This window comes from Rousettus aegyptiacus, unplaced genomic scaffold (assembly GCF_014176215.1).
Source record: "Rousettus aegyptiacus isolate mRouAeg1 unplaced genomic scaffold, mRouAeg1.p scaffold_m13_p_5, whole genome shotgun sequence".
In the NCBI taxonomy this organism is placed as follows: Eukaryota; Metazoa; Chordata; class Mammalia; order Chiroptera; family Pteropodidae; genus Rousettus; species Rousettus aegyptiacus.
Window position 1 is genome coordinate 116,309,787 of NW_023416308.1, and position 19,326 is coordinate 116,329,112.

Consider the following 19,326-nt stretch of genomic DNA (forward strand, 5'->3'; position numbering starts at 1 on the left):
GGCACAGGGGCGCTCCCGGGCCGAGGGCTAAGGGGAAACCGCAGGATGCGCACCTCACGCAGTCTCCCAGTTCAAGACAGCCCGTAGCGCACGAGAAAGATGGGCCCCCACAAATGCCCATCTCCGTCCCATTCGCTGCGCGAACAGGGAAGCCAAGGCCGACGGGGACAGGGACTCACCCAAGGTCACCCAGCAAACCCCGGCCTGGGGGACCGGTTTCCCGCACCGCGCCCAGATGCCGGGAGCCTTACTCCCCAGGGCGCCGGGGGAGTGGGGGCGGGGAGTTGGCCGAGGCCGGGAACCGGGCTGCGGCGCGGGCCGGGCGGGGTGCGGCTGCCGTTTGCCGAGCGTCCGGCAGGGGTCCGCTCGCCGCCGGCCGCGCCCAGCCCCTCCGCCGAGCAGCTGCCGCAGCCCGAGGAAATCTCGGCGCCGCGCTGAGGACCCAGCAGGGCGGTGGGTGAGGACAGCAGTGGCCGCGCGGAGAAGGGGCGGGGGAGGAACCCAGGGGGCGGGCGCCGGGCTGGGGGCCGCGGGGGGCCGCGCTGCCGCGCCCCAGCGCCCGGGAGTGCCCTCCGGGGCCGCCGCGTCGGGTGGGGCCACGCGGCCCTGCAACTCGAGCTGCTGCCCCTGGTTAAAAATACCCCCTGCCCTGCCCCCTCCCCCGCGGTGCCCTTCTGTCGGGGCCTCAGCGACAGGCGCTGGCCCCTCCCCAGGGACAGCCCTGCCTTTTGCTAATTTGTCCTCGCGGGGAGTTGGCCGTGGGCCTGAGGAGGGAGGGGCGGGGAGACACCGTGAGTAAGAGAGATAGTCAGAGAAGGTGCCCGAGAGATAAAGGAGAGCCGAGAGGAAGCGGGGTAGGAGCCGGAGGAAGAGAAGAAGAAGGAGGGAGGGAGGAGGGCGGAGGGGCCGCGGGAGGAGGGCAGGGAGGAGCGCTCTTCCTGGTTGGGCCCTGCCCTGAGCTGCCACCGGGGAAGCCAGCCGCAGGGACCGCAGCGACCCCCTAAACACTCCTCCAGGTAAGGAGCTGGGTGTCGGGGTCGAGATTTCCGATCCCGGCCATGGCTGCGGGGCTGAGGGGCTTCCCCTGCCCCCGGCCCTCCGAGCGCCCGGCACAGGGGCGGGTTCTTGGGAAGTCCTACTGCCCAGGCGCCCGCCCCAGCCTGAGCTCACCATGTCTCCAAAGGCTGGGCTGGGGGAAGGCGGGAGGGGAAGGGACAGAGGCCTAGTGCCCTGATCACCCGGTCTGTCTCAGGGGCCTGGCGAGGGAACCCTGACTGCCTGGCGTTCTCGGCCCCAAAGACAGGGAAAGGGAGCAGTGAGTAGGAGCTTGGCTAGTTTGGGGAACGGGTTATAGGCTGGCAAACAGGGTCAAAGAGGCCCTTCTGGAAGTCTCCCACCTTCCCATACCCTGTGTTATCTTGGGGCTCTGCCCTGCTCCACCTGGCTGACTGGCTGGCTGGCCACAGGACTGCAGGCCCAGGACAATGGCATCAGGGACAGAAGAGGTGGTAGCATTGTGGGGGGTGGGGGGCAGCACAAGTGGGGGCTGGGAAGCCCCTCTCCTGGGAGCAGAGCGAGGTGGCAGAGTCCTGTGAGGGGAGCAGAGAGGTAGGGAAGGGTGGGTAGGGGCAGGCAGGAGCCCCAGTTCTAGTCCTGGGATGGCATGGGTTCTGAACAGGCCCGTCTATCCTGCAGGATGGCTGAGGAGTTTATCACCCCTGTGTACTGCACCGGGGTGTCTGCACAAGTGCAGAAGCAGCGGGCCAAGGAGCTGGGCCTGGGCCGCCATGAAAACGCCATCAAGTACCTGGGCCAGGATTATGAACAGCTGCGGGCCCAGTGTCTGCAGAGTGGGACCCTCTTCCGGGATGACGCCTTCCCCCCAGTGCCCCAGAGTCTGGGCTACAAGGACCTGGGCCCCAGCTCCTCCAAAACCTATGGCATCAAGTGGAAGCGTCCCACGGTGAGACACTACCCTGGGTAGGATTCAGTGTACCCATATCCTGGGTGAGGAATGGCAACAGGACTCCAGGTCCCTAGTGGGGAGTGAGCTCTGGAGTGGCTGGGTTCCAGTTTCTGGGAGGGGCTGGCCCAGAGACCAGACTCTGGGTCTCTTGCAGGAGCTGCTCTCCAACCCCCAGTTCATCGTGGATGGAGCCACCCGCACAGACATCTGCCAGGGCGCACTGGGTAGGCCCTGGGGGGGTTCTGGATGTTTTTTCCACAGGAGTTCCCCCTGCCCGTTCCTTCTGGCTCTGCCCCAACCCCTCCCTCCTGCAAGCCCAGGCAGGCTCTATCAGTACTGGGGCTGGTTTGCCCAGATTCCTGGGCCTTTTCTATAAGTTGAGGGGTACGCTGCCCAGGGAACCCCGGGTTCTCCCTAGCTTGAACACACAGGTGCACCACAGGAGCTGGTTAATAGAGCAGGCCTGATGTAGGTCTCACATCCCAGGGGACTGCTGGCTCCTGGCTGCCATCGCCTCTCTCACCCTCAATGACACGCTCCTGCACCGCGTGGTTCCACACGGCCAAAGCTTCCAGGATGGCTACGCTGGCATCTTCCATTTCCAGGTGAGGATCAGGGGCGTGAGGAGAGAGTGGCAGCGGGCCCTAGGGGAGGTGAGGACTGATGACCACAGAAGCCTGAAGTTAGGGTGGCTCAGGGCCAACCCCCGCAGGGGCCAACCCTCCCTCTAGAAAGTATTTGACCTCTCGATGCCATCACGGATCTGTCATGGGTGAAACGCTGGGACAGGTATTTTTGGTTGGCAGTTGTCCTGGGTAGTGGAGCGTTTGGGGGAGAAAGTGCTTGAAGAATAGAAAGGCCTCTGTGTTGTATCCCATGGGACAAATCCTTTTTCCTCCCCAGGGTCTCAGTTTCCCCCTTTGAAAAAATGAGTGTTTCGCAGGGCTGTAGAGACCGCACACGTAGCTGGCTCCACCCACGGCCTCCGTCTCTGGCCACCCCCAACTCCTCCTGGCAACCTCTAGCCTCTGACAGAGCCCTGCAGAAAAGCACGACTCCGGATTAAGTCTATTTAAACCAGCTTTTCCTGATGTTGTTTACACACAAGGCCCATTTTTCAAATCACATTAGTGAATTTTGAATGAGATGGTGTTGGGAGACACACACCCTCGGTGGCCCTAGCTCTCTTCTGGGGATTCCTGGGTGTCTTTCTCCTTCCACCTAGTCAGGGACACCCTTACCCTGCTTCATCCTCACTCACCTGGTAACAGGACCCCGCAGTTAGATCTAAATTGGCCTAGTGCCGCACCTGCCCCCGCTGTCTGCAGGGGGCGTGGCCTCACTGCTTCCCCGCCACCCCCTTCCCTCACTCCTCCAATCTGCTCCCCCCAGCCTCTGATTGGCCCGCTCAACACCCCCCCCCCCCCGCCCCGACCCCTGCTCCTTGGGCCCACCTCCCCCTTCCCCCATAGCACTAGGTCGCTTCTGGGCTTCTGGCGCCAGGCCACCTGACACTTCCCGCCCTGGGAAACCTGGCTCTGGTATCTCTGAAGCAAACCCCTTGATTGAAGGAACCCCACCCATCTTGTGGTTGAAGGATCTGGATTTCACGTTTTAGGTCACACCCACTTTACATACCGTATCCCTGGACCCACTCCACACACACACACACACACACACACGCACACACACACATGCACACGCGCACGCACGCACGCGCGCCTAGAATGGGGAGGGTAGAGGCCAGGGGCTGGGCTTAAAGGGGGCTAGTTCTGGGAGAGCCCAGACCCGCGAGCTTTCCAACTTCTCCCTCCATTCCTGAGGAGGCACCTTGATCTGTTTCAAAAACACGGCCAGTGCTGCCCAAAAAGCTTTACCGTTGTGATCGCGTTCGCTTTCTCCGTGTGGAAAGTGCTGCTGTTCCCTTTTACGGGCAGGGAAACTGAGGCTCGGAGGGGATAACTTGCTTGATGTCCTGTACTTGGGCTGCATGATCTAGGATCAGGATCTAGTAAGTGGCAGAGCTGAGGCTTGAGCTCAGGCCGGGGAGGTCCCAATGCAGGCAGTCACTGTGTTCCCGACCCCGCGCAGCTGTGGCAGTTTGGGGAGTGGGTGGACGTCGTCGTGGATGACCTGCTGCCCATCAAGGACGGGAAGCTGGTGTTTGTGCACTCTGCCCAAGGCAACGAGTTCTGGAGCGCCCTGCTCGAGAAGGCCTATGCCAAGTGAGTAGGGGCCCTGGGGACAGCTGCGGGCCGCTCTGGGGTTCCGGGTCCTAAGTGGTACCGGGGCACTGACCTGGGGCCACCCACAGGGTAAATGGCAGCTACGAGGCCCTATCAGGTGGCAGCACCTCGGAGGGCTTTGAGGACTTCACAGGCGGTGTCACCGAGTGGTATGAGCTGCGCAAGGCGCCCAGCGACCTCTACCAAATCATCCTCAAGGCCCTGGAGCGGGGCTCCCTGCTCGGCTGCTCCATTGACGTGAGTGCTCTGAGCCTGTCCCTCGAGCCCTGCCCCTCGTCCTCCCGCCAGTGACCCGTCTCGTCTCTCGGTGGTTCCGTCTCCCAACCCAGCCCAGCCTCACTGTTAACCCAGGCGTTACTCCAGACCCCGCCCTTCACCCCACACCATCTGGAGCCTGGCCCGGCTTCATCCAGCACTTCGGCCCGTCCTCCTCCACCCCCATGCCTGGTGCCGTTCCTGTCCGCCAGACCTCAGCTTATTTTCCTGACCTTCCGCTCCTCATTCCCGCCCTCTAACGCCACGCCCATTGCTGTCCAGTCCACCGGCTTCGATCCCAGCTCTTCCCTAGTCCCAGCTCCTGTCAGCGTGCCTCACTCCTGCACTCACTGCATTCACTCTCTTCTGTTCCCGTGACTCCTCCTCAGACCTCGTCCTTGGTAACAGGCTCTGCCCCCACCATCACTGCATCCTCTACTCTAACCTCATGTGTTTGCACAGCGTCTGGCCAGCTCTGGCCAAAAGCAGTATCAGTGGGTATACCCCGCCCCGCCCCGCCCCCCACTAGTGGTGGCATTGGTGGAATACCTGGGTGGAGGCCCCTGTGCCCAGCCTGTGAGCATCCTCAGGGCATCTGACCTGGTACCTAGGGACAGCATGTACGTGTGAGGTTATGAGTTGAAAGAGACCAGGGCCTCTGCCTGTCACTGCCAGTAGCTGTTGTATGTGCAAGGTGGATGTCCAAGACCTCAGGGCTCATCTCTGGCCTGGGGGTGGGGGACACTGACCAGGTCCCTGGAACCTCACGCCTGACCACGGCACATGTGTCTTTGTGCAGATCTCCAGTGTTCTAGACATGGAAGCCGTCACATTCAAGAAGCTGGTGAAGGGCCATGCTTACTCTGTGACTGGGGCCAAGCAGGTACTGCGGGGGGCCTCCCCCGCAGGGCAGTGCCTCCCCCTCTCCTGCTCTTGCCCCCCTGGCCTGTGACCAGGCTGTGGGAGGAGCTGGCCCTCCTGTAGGAGCACTTTATCTGTCTCCTGGGGACTCTGGGCCTGAGATGTTTATCTTGTCCTGCCCTTTCTTACTGTGGGTTGTGTACAGAGCTGCCCCCCTCATGGTAAATCCCTGGCGTTTCCACTTCCGGTGTGTGGTGTGCTGGGTCCTGGGTGGGGATGCGCCAGACCGAAGTGGGGTGAAGGGGTGTCGAAGTGCGTGCTGGAGGCGGGCGCTGATGGGAGCTCTGGGAACAGGTGAACTACCAGGGCCAGATGGTGAGCCTGATCCGGATGCGGAACCCCTGGGGCGAGGTGGAGTGGACGGGAGCCTGGAGTGACCGGTGAGCGGCAGTGGGCACTGGCCGGGAAGGCTTGGGGAGGCTGCTCGGTGTCACTGGCATTTCTGCCCCGAGGTCTGCCAGCTTGGGGTGGGCTCGGGATTGACCAGAGGGGCCCGTCTTCACGTTCCTGGGTCTGCGGACTGCCGCGACCAAGCGCAGGCCACGCAGGCCCCTAAGCCAGCCTGTGCGCATGCTCAGGGCGTCTGACCTGGCCCTGACAGGCAACCCCTGGGGCTGAGATCTTGAGGCTTGACCTTGAGGAAGCCTCCTGACCTGGGCTATGGGAGGACAGGCCCCCAGGGACAGAGGCCGGGCCAGTCAGTGCCCAGCAGCCCCTGGCAGCACCATGTCCCCACAGCTCCTCGGAGTGGAACAACGTGGACCCTTATGAACGCGAGCAGCTCCGGATCAAGATGGAAGACGGCGAGTTCTGGTGAGCTGCCCCCTCTTCAGTCCGGCTCCTCTCGGGGCCTTGTACCTCCCAAACCCCACGCATCCAGCCCTGGCCACGTCCCCGTGTGTCGTGGCTGAGAACCGTGGCCCGCCTCTGCTCTTCGACCCCCAGGATGTCATTCCGAGACTTCATGCGCGAGTTCACCCGCCTGGAGATCTGCAACCTGACGCCCGACGCGCTCAAGAGCCGGACTTTCCGCAAATGGAACACTACCCTCTACGACGGCACCTGGCGGCGGGGGAGCACCGCGGGCGGCTGCCGGAACTACCCAGGTGACCTGAGCGGGGCGCGCAGGGCGCACAGGGCGGGGTCCGGGCCCTGCCGCCTCCTGGCTGGAGAGCCAGGCTCGGCAGGCAGGTCTTCTCGCTGAGCCTCGGATCCTCACAGTAAGAGGGACAGTTGCGCTGACCTCTCGAATTTGCTTTGAGGAGCAAACCATCGAATGTCTGTAAATTCTAATGGTCCACGTCGGCCTCACCATCCTGGGGCCTGAGCTTGGGGTGCTAACGAGGAGAGAAGGCTTCGTTGCCATCCAGCCACTTGCTGTCAAGGAAGGAGACCTTCCTTCCGGCCCCATCTTCCTCCCTGATCCTTCTGTGACCTTTCCCCAGGCTTCTTGATCCAGGTGGATGACTCGGTCCACAGCCTGGCCACTCAGTTTCTTGCCATCCTCACCTGCAGAAACCTTTTCCTTCACCTTGGTGCAGCCACCGCCCCTAGCGCACACTGGAGCCGGTCCCAACGGCCGCTCTGACCTGGCCTTTGACCCTTTCAGCGCCCTTACTCTGCATGCTCAGCCTCGCCGAACTGTCTCATCTGTTGAACCCACTACTTTTGCGTATCCTTCATCCCCCATCTTGTCCTCTGCTAACCAGGTTATAGTCATCTTTCTAACCTCGTCCTCGCAGACACTCTTAGTTTCCTGGTTCCTGTCTCCCTCGGCTCCCCTCACCTGGCACACCGTGATCCTAGCCGAACCCTCTTCCCTGGCCTCGGAACCGCCGAGTGTGGCTAGAGAGAAAGCACGTGACCATGGCAGGGGTTCCCTTATCGACGTCCAGCCACAAACCGTAAACGAGCGCTTTGCGCGGCTGCCGGCAATGCCACTGCCGGTTAGAGAGTGTCCCCACTCTCTCCTCAAGCCTCCCTCCATGCGGGTCACCCTTTTACACGCCCACCTCCACATCCCCCGGCCTGTCTGGGCCTGTGCCATCTTTACTGCTTCCCCTCCTGCGACCGTGGCAGAAGTGTCCCTGCATGGACCTCACCTCTGAAAGCCTTGCTTCTGCATCCATCGCCTCTCACGCCGGTGGCATTCTACAGAATCGCCCGTCTGAAGACAGAGCAACTCTCTCTTGCCCCACATCCCCACCCATTTCTCCGCTTCCCTTCAAAGCAAAACTTCTCAGGAATTGCCACACTCCCTGTTTCCTTTCTCACTCCTAGTTCGGTTTTTAACCCGTTCCGGTCTGGCCGCCATCCTCACCATGCTGCTCTTCTGAGGGTCACTCACAGCTGAGACTTTGCCAAATCCACCGCCGCTCTGTCCTCAGGTCTTACGTCCTCCAGTGGGTCTCAGCGTGACTCACAGCCCCCTACTTGGAAACATGCTTCTCCCCCACAGGGACCCAATTTCAGCTTTTCCCAGATAGATAACCACTGTTTCCTGTACCACTTATTGAGAAATCTATCCTTTCCTCACCGCCCTGTAGCGCCGGCTCCATCGTGGGGTTCCCACGTGTGGGGGGTTGTCTGTTTTGGGGCTCGCCATTCCATCCCTTGGTCTGTCTCTCTGCCAACAGCGCGTTGATTTAATTGGTGCAGATTTGTAAGAAGTCCAGCTACTGGACAGAGCAAATTTTTTTCAATAGTCTCTTAGCTATTCTTACATTTCGTTTTTCCATGTAAATTTTAGAATCAGCGTACCAAGTCCTACAAAAAACCATTCTGAGACTTCAATTTCAAATGGCATTGAATCTTATAGATCAATCTGGGGAGAACTGACGTTTTGAGTTTTCTTATTTAAGAATGCGGTGCAGTAGTTCCCCGTTACCTGCCGTGGTTTCAGTTACCCACAGTTGACTGCAGTCTGAAAATATTAAATGGAAAATTCCGGAAATAAAGAATTCCTAAGTTTTAAATTGGACGCCAGTCTGAGTAGCGTGATGAAATCTCAGGCAGTCCCGCTCAGTCCTGCCCAGGACGTGAATCAGCCCTGCGATCCCGGTATCCACACTGTATACGCCACCTACCCGTTAGTCATTCGGTAGCCATCTAGGCGACCATAGCCTCTGCTGCTGTGTCATACATAGTGCTTGTGTTCAGGTAACTCCTGTAGTAGCCTCAGGCTACGTGCCTACATCATTCACGCACTTCCTCTCCTCACCTAGGCATCATGGCATCTCACTCATCACAAGGAGAGGCGTGAGTAAAGAATAATAAGATGTTTTGAGAGAGACCACATTCATCAAAACGTATTAAGTTGTCATCGTTCTATTTTATTATTGCTTAGTGTTGTTAATCTTTTACAAATTAAACTTTATTATAGACATGTGTGTATATAGTATATGTAGGGTTTGATACCCTCCTCGGTTTCAGGCATCTCCTGGGGTCCTGGAATGTATCTCTCACAGCTAAGGCGGGGACTACTCTATGTCTTTTTTACTTTTGCATTCTTTGAAGTCCTGTGATTAAATTTTATAAATTTTATCATAAAGGTCTTCCTCATCTTCTGAGATTTATTCCTAGATACTCTGTCATCTTGTTGCTATTGTAAATAGTATCCTTTTTAAAATTACATCTCCCAAGGAAGAGTTGCTGATACAGTAACATGCAGTTGACTTCTTAAATTTATTTTGTATCTGGCAGACTCGTTAAACTGCACTTAATTTTAAGGATTTATCTATAGATTGTCTTTGGTTTTCTAATTGACAATATGGCATCTGCAAACAATGAGAATTTTGTTTCTTCTTTTCCAATTCTTATAATATTTGTTATGTTTTCTTGTTCCGTGTGCTGGCCGAGACTATAGATTATATTGAATAGGAGAAGCTATGTCCTGGGGGTCCTAACCCTCTCTTAAAGGAAAAGTTTCCTACTGTGCAGTTTTTGTGGGGTTTTTTTGTTTTTGTTTATGTAAACACCTTTTATCAGATTAAAGGAGTTTAATCTTATTAAATACTTTTACATATATTTGTTATTATCTGTCAACACAGTAAATTGCATTTACTGCTTTTAAAATATTAAGTCAACCTTACTTTCCTGAGATAAAAACATGTTCGTGATGTAACCTTTTTGTACGAAAGCTTTACATCCACATTCAAGAGTGGGATTTACTTGTAATTTTCCTTTCTGTAGTGTTGGTATTGGTGCCAAATATATATTTGGCTTATAAAGTGAATTGGGAAGTGTTATCTTCTTTTTCTGTTTTCTGGAAGAGTTTGCATGAGATGGGGATGATTTGTGGCTTGACTATTTGGTGGAACTTTCCTGTAAAGCTGTCAGGCCTGCTCTTTGTGTGAAGATTTACTTTTGAGCCTATTTTGATGCATCAGAGTTTTTAGGAGTCCGTCCTTTGCATCTGTTTTCAAACTCATTAGCATAAAGTTATCCTTAATATATTCTGCTACCTCATCTGTGGTGATATCCTCTCTTTCCTTCAGTGTTGCCTATTTACACCTCCTCTTCTGTCTTTGTTAACCCTGCCAGAGGTTTGTTAATATTCATCTTCTCTAAGGAATGACTTTTGACTTTGCTGACTGTTTTTTTCTGTATTACTAATCTTTACTTTTCTGTTTATTATCTATCTCATTCCTCTGCTCTCTTTGGATTTCTTTTTAGACTTCATTTTGACTTCTTAAATTAGATGCTTATTTTATTAATTTTGGGCTACTTTTTTTCTTTTAATTAATTAATTACATTTTTTTTTATAACATTGGTTAATGAAATCCAGTAGGTTTCAGCTGTACACTTTAACAGTAAGGCATATGTATGTTTACACTATGTGTTCACCTCCCATACTTAGATTTATATCTGTCACCACATATTTGACCCCGTTTACCTTGTCTACCTCCCCCCTACCCTCTGGTAACCACTAGTGTGTTGTCCATGTCCATGAGTCTGTTTGTTTGTCCTGTTCATTTGCTGCTTTTAGGTTTATTTCCCACATATAGGTGATATCATGTGATTTTCAACTTTTTCTGTCTGGCTTATTTCTCTCAGCATTATTTTTTTTTTATATAAGCACCTAAAGCAATAAATTTCCCCTCCAAGTGTATCTTTGCATTACACAATTTTGATGCATAATGTTTTTAAGAATTGTGATAATTCACATACCATAAAATCGACACTTCTAATGTGTATCATCCCGTGGATTTTAGTATATTCACGGTGTTGCGAAATCATTACCATTATCTCTAACTCCAGAACAGTTTCTCTGCCCCCAAAGGAAACCTTGCATCCATTAGTAGTCACTCTGCATTCCTCCCCAGCCCCTGGCAACCGCTAATCTTACTTTTTGTCTCTATAGAGTTGCCTATTCTGAACATTTTATGTAAATGGAACCATATAATACGTGGTCTTTTGCTTCTTTTCTTTAGCATAATATTTCAAAGTTCATCCATGTTGTAACATATGTCGGCACTTCATTTCATTTTTATGGCCGAGTAATATTCCACGACATGGACAGACCACATTTTGCTTATTCTTTCAACCACTGATGAACACTTGGGTTATTTCCAGTTCTCGGATATCATGAGAAGTAAGTACATGCTGTGAACAGTCAGGTACAAGTGCTTGTGTGAGCGTATGTTCTCTTGGGTTTATAAGTAGGAGGGGAATCGGGTTGTACGGGAAGTCCGTGGCTAACTTTTTGAGGAGCTGCCAAGTGTTTTCTAAAGTGGCAGCGCCATTCTTCATTCCCACTAGCAATGTCCGAAGGTTCCGGTTACTCTACATCCTCAACACCTGCTATTGTCCATCTGTTTCATTCTAGCCATCCCAGTGGGTGTAAAGTGGTATCTCATTAAAGTTTTGCTTTGCGTTTTCCTGATGACTAATGATGCCGAGTACCTTTTCATGTATTTACTGGCCATTTGTTATAGCTTTTGGAGTTTCTGTTCAGGTAGTTTATCATGAATGTGTGTTAGATTTTGTCAGATGCTTTTTCTGTGTCAATTAAGATGATCATGTGTTTTTTTTTTCTCTTCTTTCTATTAATGTGTATTACATTGATTTTCTTATGTTGAGCTATCTTTGCATTCTTGGGATTAAACCCTATTTCATGATATACGAGCCTTCTAAAATATTGTCTTGTCGGATTTGGTTTGATGGTATTTCATTGAGGATTCTATGTCACTATTTATATGTGGTATTGTTTTGTAATTTTATTTTCTTTCGATATATGTATCTGGCTTTGTTACCAAGCGAATCCATAGATTTGCTTGTTCTGGACAATATAATTTAATATAAATGAAATCATGCGACACGTGGTTTCTGTAATTGGCTCCTTCCACTCATCATAATGTCGTCAAGGTTCCTCTGTGACACAGCATGTGTTGGTATGCTGTTCCTGTTCATTGCCAAAGGACATTCCATTGCTTAGTTGTAGCACATTTTGTTTATCCATTCATCAGTTGAGTTGTTTCTACCATTTCACTATTATAAATAGTGTCACTGTGAACATTCACATACGAGTTTTTGTGCGGACCTATATTTTCATTTACCTTAGCTATATGCCTATATATACCTAGACGTTTACCTTAGGTATATATTTGCAAGGTCTCATGATAATTCTCTGTTTGAACATTTGAGGAACTGCCAGACTACTTTCTAAAGTGGCTGCACCATTCTACATTCCCATCGGCTGTGTGTGAGGGCCTGGTTTCTCCACGTCCTTGCTCACACTTGTTCTTTTCTGTCTTTTTGGTCAATGTCAATTTTGCGTGTGGGCGGCGGGGGTGGGGGGGTGGATGCTGTGGCTTATCGGTGAATTTAAAAAGAAATTTTGCATATTCTAGCCAGGTTTTGGTGGTTTAAATCAAGGGAGTTGTTCAGGCAACCTCCAGAAATGCAAATCTGGTCACCCTTTGCAGCTCTGTGGCCTGCTATCAGACCCTGCTTTCTCTTCGAAGTCACTGTCCACACGGCAGCCTTGTAAAATCCTAGGCCGATCATGCTCCTCCGGGGGCAGGCCTGTCAGGAGGTCCTTTGGCTCTTTGATTCAGTCCACACTCCTCACCACGGCCAGGGCTGCTGCCAACCTCTGGCACCTCCCTGGATCTCCGGTGCTCACTGGCGCTTGGAGCTTCATTAGACACTGGCTGGCCCTCCATGTGTGGGACTCTTGGTTTTCCCTCTGCCTGGCTCCTGCCTCCTCCTGGTGTCTTCCCAGGGCTTCCCCATCAGGTCTCACCTCAACTGCCCCCTTCTCCTAGATGCCCTCCCCCGCCGACTCCAGCTTGCTTTTTTTCTTTGTAATTGTTCTGTTAACTAACCGGTGTTGCTCATACTTTACTTCCCCTCTCTGGAATGGGAGCCCTTGGGAGCAGTGTGTCCCCACTGCACTCACGTGGCACTCCGTGGGCGCTTAGTTATATTTGTTAAGTGAATGAATGGCTTGGGGGGACCGTTCTGCTCTGTCCCTCTGATCCTCACCTCGCTCCCTCCTGCAGCCACTTTCTGGGTGAACCCTCAGTTCAAGATAAGGCTGGAGGAGACGGATGACGCAGACGATGACTACGGGGGTCGCGAGTCGGGCTGCAGCTTCGTGCTCGCGCTCATGCAGAAGCACCGCCGCCGCGAGCGCCGCTTCGGCCGCGACATGGAGACCATCGGCTTCGCGGTCTACGAGGTGAGTCTAGCTCGCGCAGAACCTGGGTCCCCGCCCACCGCGCGTGAGCTCCGCCAGGGGGCGCCAGAGGACACCGCTGCCGCCGCTGGCCCGTCCTAAGCCAGGGCCCAAAACAGGCCCTGAGGCAGCAGACAAAGCCAGGGAGGCACCTACCTAGGCCCTCTGCGAGGCTTGGGGCAGGCAGGGGCCTGAAATTCATCCCTTGAGGCAGGTGGAGGGAGAGGAAGATATTTGGCTAGGAAGGGGGAAGATTCTGGGATTCGTCCCAATTCTTAGAGGCCAGAAAGCTGCTTTCAGGTAGAGGGAGCTGGCTTAGCTGACATCTGGAAGGCAGCGGGCGAGTGGGCTGCCCGGGAGGAGCAGTAAGCCCTCCGTCTTGTAAGCAGGGGCAGGCGTGGAGGTGTGTGATGAGGAAAGCCCGGCTTTATGCTCTGTGCTCAGGACCCTGGGGACTCTGACTCAGAGCTGAGGCCCGGGGCATTCCAGGGTCTAAGAGAACCCTGCCTGCCGCCCCGCTCCTGTGGTCCTGGGGTCCCTCTCTGCTGTGATGATAGGTCCGGGTCACCACCGGCCCCAAGCCCAAGGCCAGTCCCGTCTTATGTACTCGGGGCCGCGTGCCACCTGGGCCACACACACTTCTCTACCTTCCCTGTCTCTCTTGCAGGTCCCTCCGGAGGTAGGTGTGGCACCTGACTAACCTGGATTTACACGCCCCTGAACACGCATGGCCTGATGGTGCCCCAAGGGGAGCAGGTCGGCGGCAAGCCCACACATAGGAAGCTGAGAAGGCGCCTCATTTAACTGCTCACGACGGGTCCCCCCACGTCCTGCTCACTGTTCAGTGAGCAGAGCAAACTGCTGTCCTGGGGGGTCAGAGCAGGTAATGAGGGAGGGAGCTGGCTCTGAGTCCCGCCCGATACTCACCCGAGGCCTTTCCTGTGTTACTGTTTACACCGTGAGTGCTGGCTGAGGCCATGTGGGGCATTGGTTAGACGCAGGGGGGAGACAGGCTGGGTGTTCTGCACCCTCGAGCAAGTCGCTGAAACTTTAAGCCTCGGGGTCAGTGTCTGTGAAATGAGCACAGGAGCACCACCTCACAGGGGCGTCCTGAGCACCGAATGAGGTGCCGCGTGTAAGGTGCTCTGCGGTGTCCGGCGTGGCAGAAGCACTAAGTAGTAGTGAGGAAGATGTTATTTCATGGTATTACAGCATCGGCATTCACCTCCGCCCTGTGCAATAGACAATGTTATTGAGGAAACTGAAGCGAAATGACTTGTCACGGTCACACGGCCTGTGGGTGACTGAGCCGTGACGTGGCTCTCCAGCTCCTTGGCCAGGACTCGGAGCCTGGGGTCTGGGTCTGGGTCCGGGGGCAGCAGCAGACCCTGCTCCCTCCTTCCTGCCCACAGCTGGTGGGCCAGCCGGCCGTGCACCTGAAGCGGGACTTCTTCCTGGCCAACGCATCCCGGGCCCGGTCAGAGCAGTTCATCAACCTGCGGGAGGTCAGCACCCGTTTCCGCCTGCCGCCCGGGGAGTACGTGGTGGTGCCCTCCACCTTCGAGCCCAACAAGGAGGGTGACTTCGTGCTGCGCTTCTTCTCGGAGAAGAGCGCCGGGACCGAGTGAGTCGAGGGTCCGCTCCCCACCCCTGCCCCACAGGCTCCCCTGCTGCCCCGCTGACTGGCCCCTCTTCCTCCCCACCCTCTGCAGGGAGCTGGACGACCAGGTGCAGGCCAATCTTCCTGATGAGGTGCGTGCCCGGCCCCAGCAGGCCGTCCTCTCCCTCGCCCTGGGTGCGGGATGGGGACCTGAGGTCTTGTTCCCTGGGCTCCGGCTGGCAGGGCACAGCCCCTCCTGGCAGGAGCCGTGGAATGATACTAAGTCCTCGTTCACCCAGCACTGTACACTGTGCAAAGGACTTTGTGATAATAACGGCGAGAGGTCCCTGTGCTCTCGCTCTCTGCTCGGTCTGGGCTGAGCTCTTTCCCTGGGTTACCCCGTTTCCTCCACAGCACCCCTGTCAGGGTGCTGTCACCGTCTTTCTGAGTGGGAAACTCGAGTTTGGAGAGGTTGAGGAACTTGCCCAGGGTAGTGCGGCAGGGGGCCAGAGCTCATCCTTCAACTGAGCTGGACTGCATCCTCCCTAAGCACAGGAGTCCTGGGCAGGGGGTCGAGTGGGGACTAGAGTCCCATTTACAGGTGGGAGGAGTGAGGCTCCTAGAGGTGAAGTGACACGGAGCTAATGAGTGGTCCCGGTGCAGCTTCCGGCTGCTGCCCATGCAAGGGCTGGACCGAGGCGCCCCTGACTGCCCTCCTCTTCCCCATCCAGCAAGTGCTCTCGGAAGAGGAGATCGATGAGAACTTCAAGGCCCTCTTCAGGCAACTGGCAGGGGAGGTAGGTCGGGGCGTGGCAGAGGGGTCCTCTGGGGCAGTGAGGGGCGGCCTTTCCCGAGGGCGGGTGCCATCCTCCCTTCTTCCCCAGGACCTGGAGATCAGCGTCAAGGAGCTGCGGACCATCCTCAACAGGATCATCAGCAAACGTGAGCATCCCCGGCGGCCGCTCCCTGCCCCGCGCCCTGCCCCCGCTTCCTCCGGACTCCGGAGTCTGGGCTTCTGCTCCTCCACCGAGCCGAACCCTTTGCTCTTCGCGGGTGGGGTGCTGGAACCGGTTTCTCTTGCAGACAAAGACCTGCGCACCAAGGGCTTCAGCCTGGAGTCCTGCCGCAGCATGGTGAACCTCATGGACGTATCCTGCCGCGATTTGTCCCAGGAACAGCTCAGAAAAAGGGACCAGGCTCTGTGGAGTGTGGACAGACCAGCGCCTTCCTGGTCATTGTCCCGTTGATTGGGAGGGGGGATCTGAAGCACGGGGTGGTGAGACGTGGAGCAGGGCCTGGGTCCTATAACTCAGTTCACACTCCTTGCTGCCACCCCAGCAGTGACCGTAAGGCCGGTGCTCCTTCTGCGCCCCTCCCTGTTCGCCCCGATTCAGAAAACAGTGGCCCGGCCACGGGCTGGCTGTGTGCGGGGTCTTGGCCCTTCTCCCCCAGTCTCGCTCTCTTTATGGCTGATCTCTTCTTCCGCCCACTTGCTCACTCTTGCCCCATGCCTGGTTTAAGCTGTGGAGTTTTTTTTCTTAACGGCTGCTTAGCGGGACGGCAATGGGAAGCTGGGCCTGGTGGAGTTCAACATCCTGTGGAACCGAATCAGGAATTATCTGGTAGGTGGCCCCTGCTGGCACTGCCCTCCCCCCTCCTCAGCAGTCTCAGGGACAGCAGCGCCAGGCTGGGCTGCAGGCTGCATGGATTCGGCCCTCCACCCTGAGTCTGCCTCTTGGAGCCCACGTACCCCAGCAACTGACCCACCTTTTGGGCCTGTACCCTGCACCCTCAACAACCCTCCACCCTGGGGCGGACTGGAAGGGCAGGGTGTCCGGGTCTAGCCCTCACCCTCTGCTCCCTGTCCCAGTCCATCTTCCGGAAGTTCGACTTGGACAAGTCAGGCAGCATGAGCGCCTACGAGATGCGGATGGCCATTGAGTCTGCAGGTGAGGCTTGAGGGCCGGTGGCTCCTGTGGGTGGAGCCTCAGGTGGACGATTCGCTGGCAGCTGGCCCTTGTCGCCGGGGTGATGGCGGCAGTGGTGGTGTGGACACAGCCATCTTCTGCCTTTCCCCCGTGGTCACTGGCTGAGTGTCGCGGCAGCATTTCTTTTCGTCCTCCCGCAGCCTGAGGAGGACAGGGGGTTTATTGTTCCCCTGGTACACAGAGAAAAGTTTGACTCAGAGGGGGAAAGTGACTGGCCTGAGGCCACACAGCCGGGGAGGGATAGAGCACTCCACAGCCTCCAACGAGCGAGGTGCAGGGCTCCCCTCCCAGCCCCACTCCCCCTCCCTATGCCCACCCCCGGGCTGGGCTGCACCTCCCTGACCTTGCCCTGCTCCTCTGGGCCAGGCTTCAAGCTCAACAAGAAGCTGTACGAGCTCATTATCACACGGTACTCGGAGCCCGACCTGGCTGTGGACTTTGACAACTTCGTATGCTGCCTGGTGCGGCTGGAGACCATGTTCCGTGAGTGTCCCCATTCAGCTTCCGCCTCCAGATCTGTCCCAGACTTGTCCCCCACGAGCAGTGGGAACGAGGTGCTGTGCCCGCCATGGCGTGTGCCAGGGAGGTCTTGGGAGTTAGGGCCCAGACAGGCTGAGTGTTAAAAAGACAGGGGGAAAAGGAGAAACTCTGGGGTGGGGTGGGGGGCCCAGGCAGTAGGAAGAGCTGCTTCCAGATGTGACAGGTGACAGAGCTTGGGGTGCTGTGGGGAGGTGGGGGGTGTGAAGCAGGAGGGGGGCCTACGTGCATGTCCCATGGAATTCTCAGCCCCGTGTTATCATTTCTTGAACACAGGGTTTTTCAAAACTCTGGACACAGATCTGGATGGAGTCGTGACCTTTGACCTGTCTAAGGTGGGAATCTCCCTAGGGGTGGGGGAAGGCACTTGGTGGGGGGCAGTAGAGAGTTCCTCCCTTGCTGGGACTGGAGCCTGTGGCCTCAGAACCAGCCCCAAAGGCTGGGCCCTGAATCCCGGGAGGATGGGGTGGGGTGCCTGAGTTCTGGGAAGGGAAGAGGAAGGGAGGGCCAGGCCCCTGGAGGCCTCTGCAGGAGCCAGCAGCCTGGTCTCCCAAGGGGAAGACAAGGTAAGACACTGTCCCGGCCAAGAGGGTCCCTCTCCCACCTGCCCTCAGAGGGACTAAAGAGGTGGTGGCTCCTGAGCCAAGAGGCCGGGAGGCTGGACTTGGGGGTCGCGCTGCCCCTGGCTGACCCCTCTCACCCCTCCTCTCCACTTGGCAGTGGCTGCAGCTGACCATGTTTGCATGAGGCGGGGCTCAGGCCCCCTTGCTGTGTCCTTTGTCCTTCCTGTCTGCCAAACCACGCCAGGCCACACCAGCTGCAAGTGCCTTCCTCGGAGCAGGAGGTGGCCTCGTCTTCCTGTCTCCTCACCTCCCAGCCACCACAGTTCATCTGCTCTGGGCAGAGCTGCGTGGGCCTCGCTGCTCTGCCGGCCATGGGCTCAGATGACCTCCTCCGGCCTCTCCCACCGCCAAGCCAGGAAGGCAGCTTTCGCTTGTTCCTGCCTCAGGACGGGGCTTCAGGGGGAGCTGCCAGCCCTGGCCTCCCAGCATCCTGATGCGTCCTCTCCCCCGACTCCAGAGGCCGCCCACCTGGCCTCACCTGCGGACTTCAAACCATAACCACTAAGCTCTGCAGTCTGTATTGTAGCATGCGGAGCCCCCTCCCAGCTGGGGTCCCCTCCCCTGCTGGGAACGCCTGTTCCTTCCTGTGCAGAAGCCATTGCCCCTCTCTGCCCCGTGGCCTGGCCCCCGGCCCCACCCTGCCTGCCGACCAGGAGCTGCCCGGCCTGGGGGGTGGTCAGGCCTTTCCTCCCCACTCCCTCCCTCCTTTTTTATATTGCTGATTTTAAAGGGGACTCTTCAGAGACTGGTGTACCAGTTATGGGGGTGCACCTGGGACTTTGGTGGGTGGTCTCATATTTTCATGCAGAGGAACCCCAAATAATAAAGGAAACAGCCCCATGTCTGTCTCTGGAGTCTGTTTCTGCCCAAACGCGCTACCCAGGGGAACCCAACAGCATTGGCCTGCAGTGACAGCTTGAGGCCTCATACCCCGCCCACCTGGTCCCCTCCACTGCCTTCTCCGCTGTCCCAGAGGTTCACACCCTTGCAGGAGTACTGGGCATCTGGGAGTTGGGGAGGATGGGACCCTGGCCGGGCCATACTGCTGAAGTCCCAGGTGGCCCCGCCAGTCTGGCAGGCCCTTCTGGCCACCTGGAGGCCTGGCTCCTGCCTTCCCAGCATGCCCCCGCCCGTGAGGCTCTGGCTGAGACCCAAACCCTTCCTTAGCACAATCCCGACCCCCCAGGAAGCTCCCCAGAGCACAGAGCTGCCTTCAGGTCCTCCTGGTGGGGTGGGGACAAGGTCGTCCCTGTGGCCTGGTCACCTGCAGCTTATGCAAGCTGCTCCAGCCCTCTCTGGGATCCTGGATTTTCTTACCAGAGATAAGAGTGAGTTGAGGTGGGGGGTAGACGAGGAGATGGGATGGTGGGGTGAAGGGTGAGCTACAAACTAAGACAGCATCTGCAATGCAAAGGCTAATGGAGCCCAGTGGTGAGAGGCAGGGGCTGCCCTCGGCTGCTGGCAGCCCCCAAGGGAGCCCTGAATGGCAGACTACCTGGACTGTGCCCA

At 56.4% G+C, this 19,326-nt stretch overlaps 1 protein-coding gene across 3 annotated transcripts; it reads left to right on the plus strand.

The window, feature by feature from the left end:
* Window positions 1-345: 345 nt before the first annotated feature.
* On the plus strand, window positions 346-18,657 carry CAPN1 (calpain 1). 3 transcript variants are annotated; one of them, XM_016119436.2, is made up of 22 exons: window positions 346-453; window positions 1,696-1,963; window positions 2,121-2,190; window positions 2,453-2,571; window positions 4,058-4,191; window positions 4,281-4,449; window positions 5,267-5,350; window positions 5,683-5,768; window positions 6,127-6,201; window positions 6,334-6,494; window positions 12,894-13,072; window positions 13,737-13,748; window positions 14,482-14,693; window positions 14,782-14,821; window positions 15,401-15,466; window positions 15,554-15,611; window positions 15,753-15,817; window positions 16,223-16,291; window positions 16,540-16,618; window positions 17,024-17,140; window positions 17,471-17,529; window positions 17,915-18,657. In XM_016119436.2, the coding sequence occupies exons 2-22, from the start codon at window positions 1,697-1,699 to the stop codon at window positions 17,939-17,941; spliced, it is 2,148 nt and encodes a 715-aa protein (XP_015974922.1). In that variant the 5' UTR covers window positions 346-453; window position 1,696; the 3' UTR covers window positions 17,942-18,657. The 3 variants fall into 3 exon arrangements, with proteins under 3 accessions (XP_015974922.1, XP_015974921.1, XP_015974920.1); XM_016119435.2 differs by having other exon boundaries at window positions 351-457; XM_016119434.2 differs by lacking the exon at window positions 346-453 and adding an exon at window positions 624-1,016.
* The last annotated feature ends 669 nt before the right edge of the window (window positions 18,658-19,326 follow it).

Coding starts and splice junctions, on each gene's coding strand:
- CAPN1 (XM_016119436.2), top strand. CDS start 1,697: ATGGCTGAGGAGTTTATCACCCCTGTGTACTGCACCGGGGTGTCTGCA. Junction 4,192..4,280: donor CTCGAGAAGGCCTATGCCAA/GTGAGTAGGGGC, acceptor GGCCACCCACAG/GGTAAATGGCAGCTACGAGG. Junction 16,619..17,023: donor GATGGCCATTGAGTCTGCAG/GTGAGGCTTGAG, acceptor CCTCTGGGCCAG/GCTTCAAGCTCAACAAGAAG.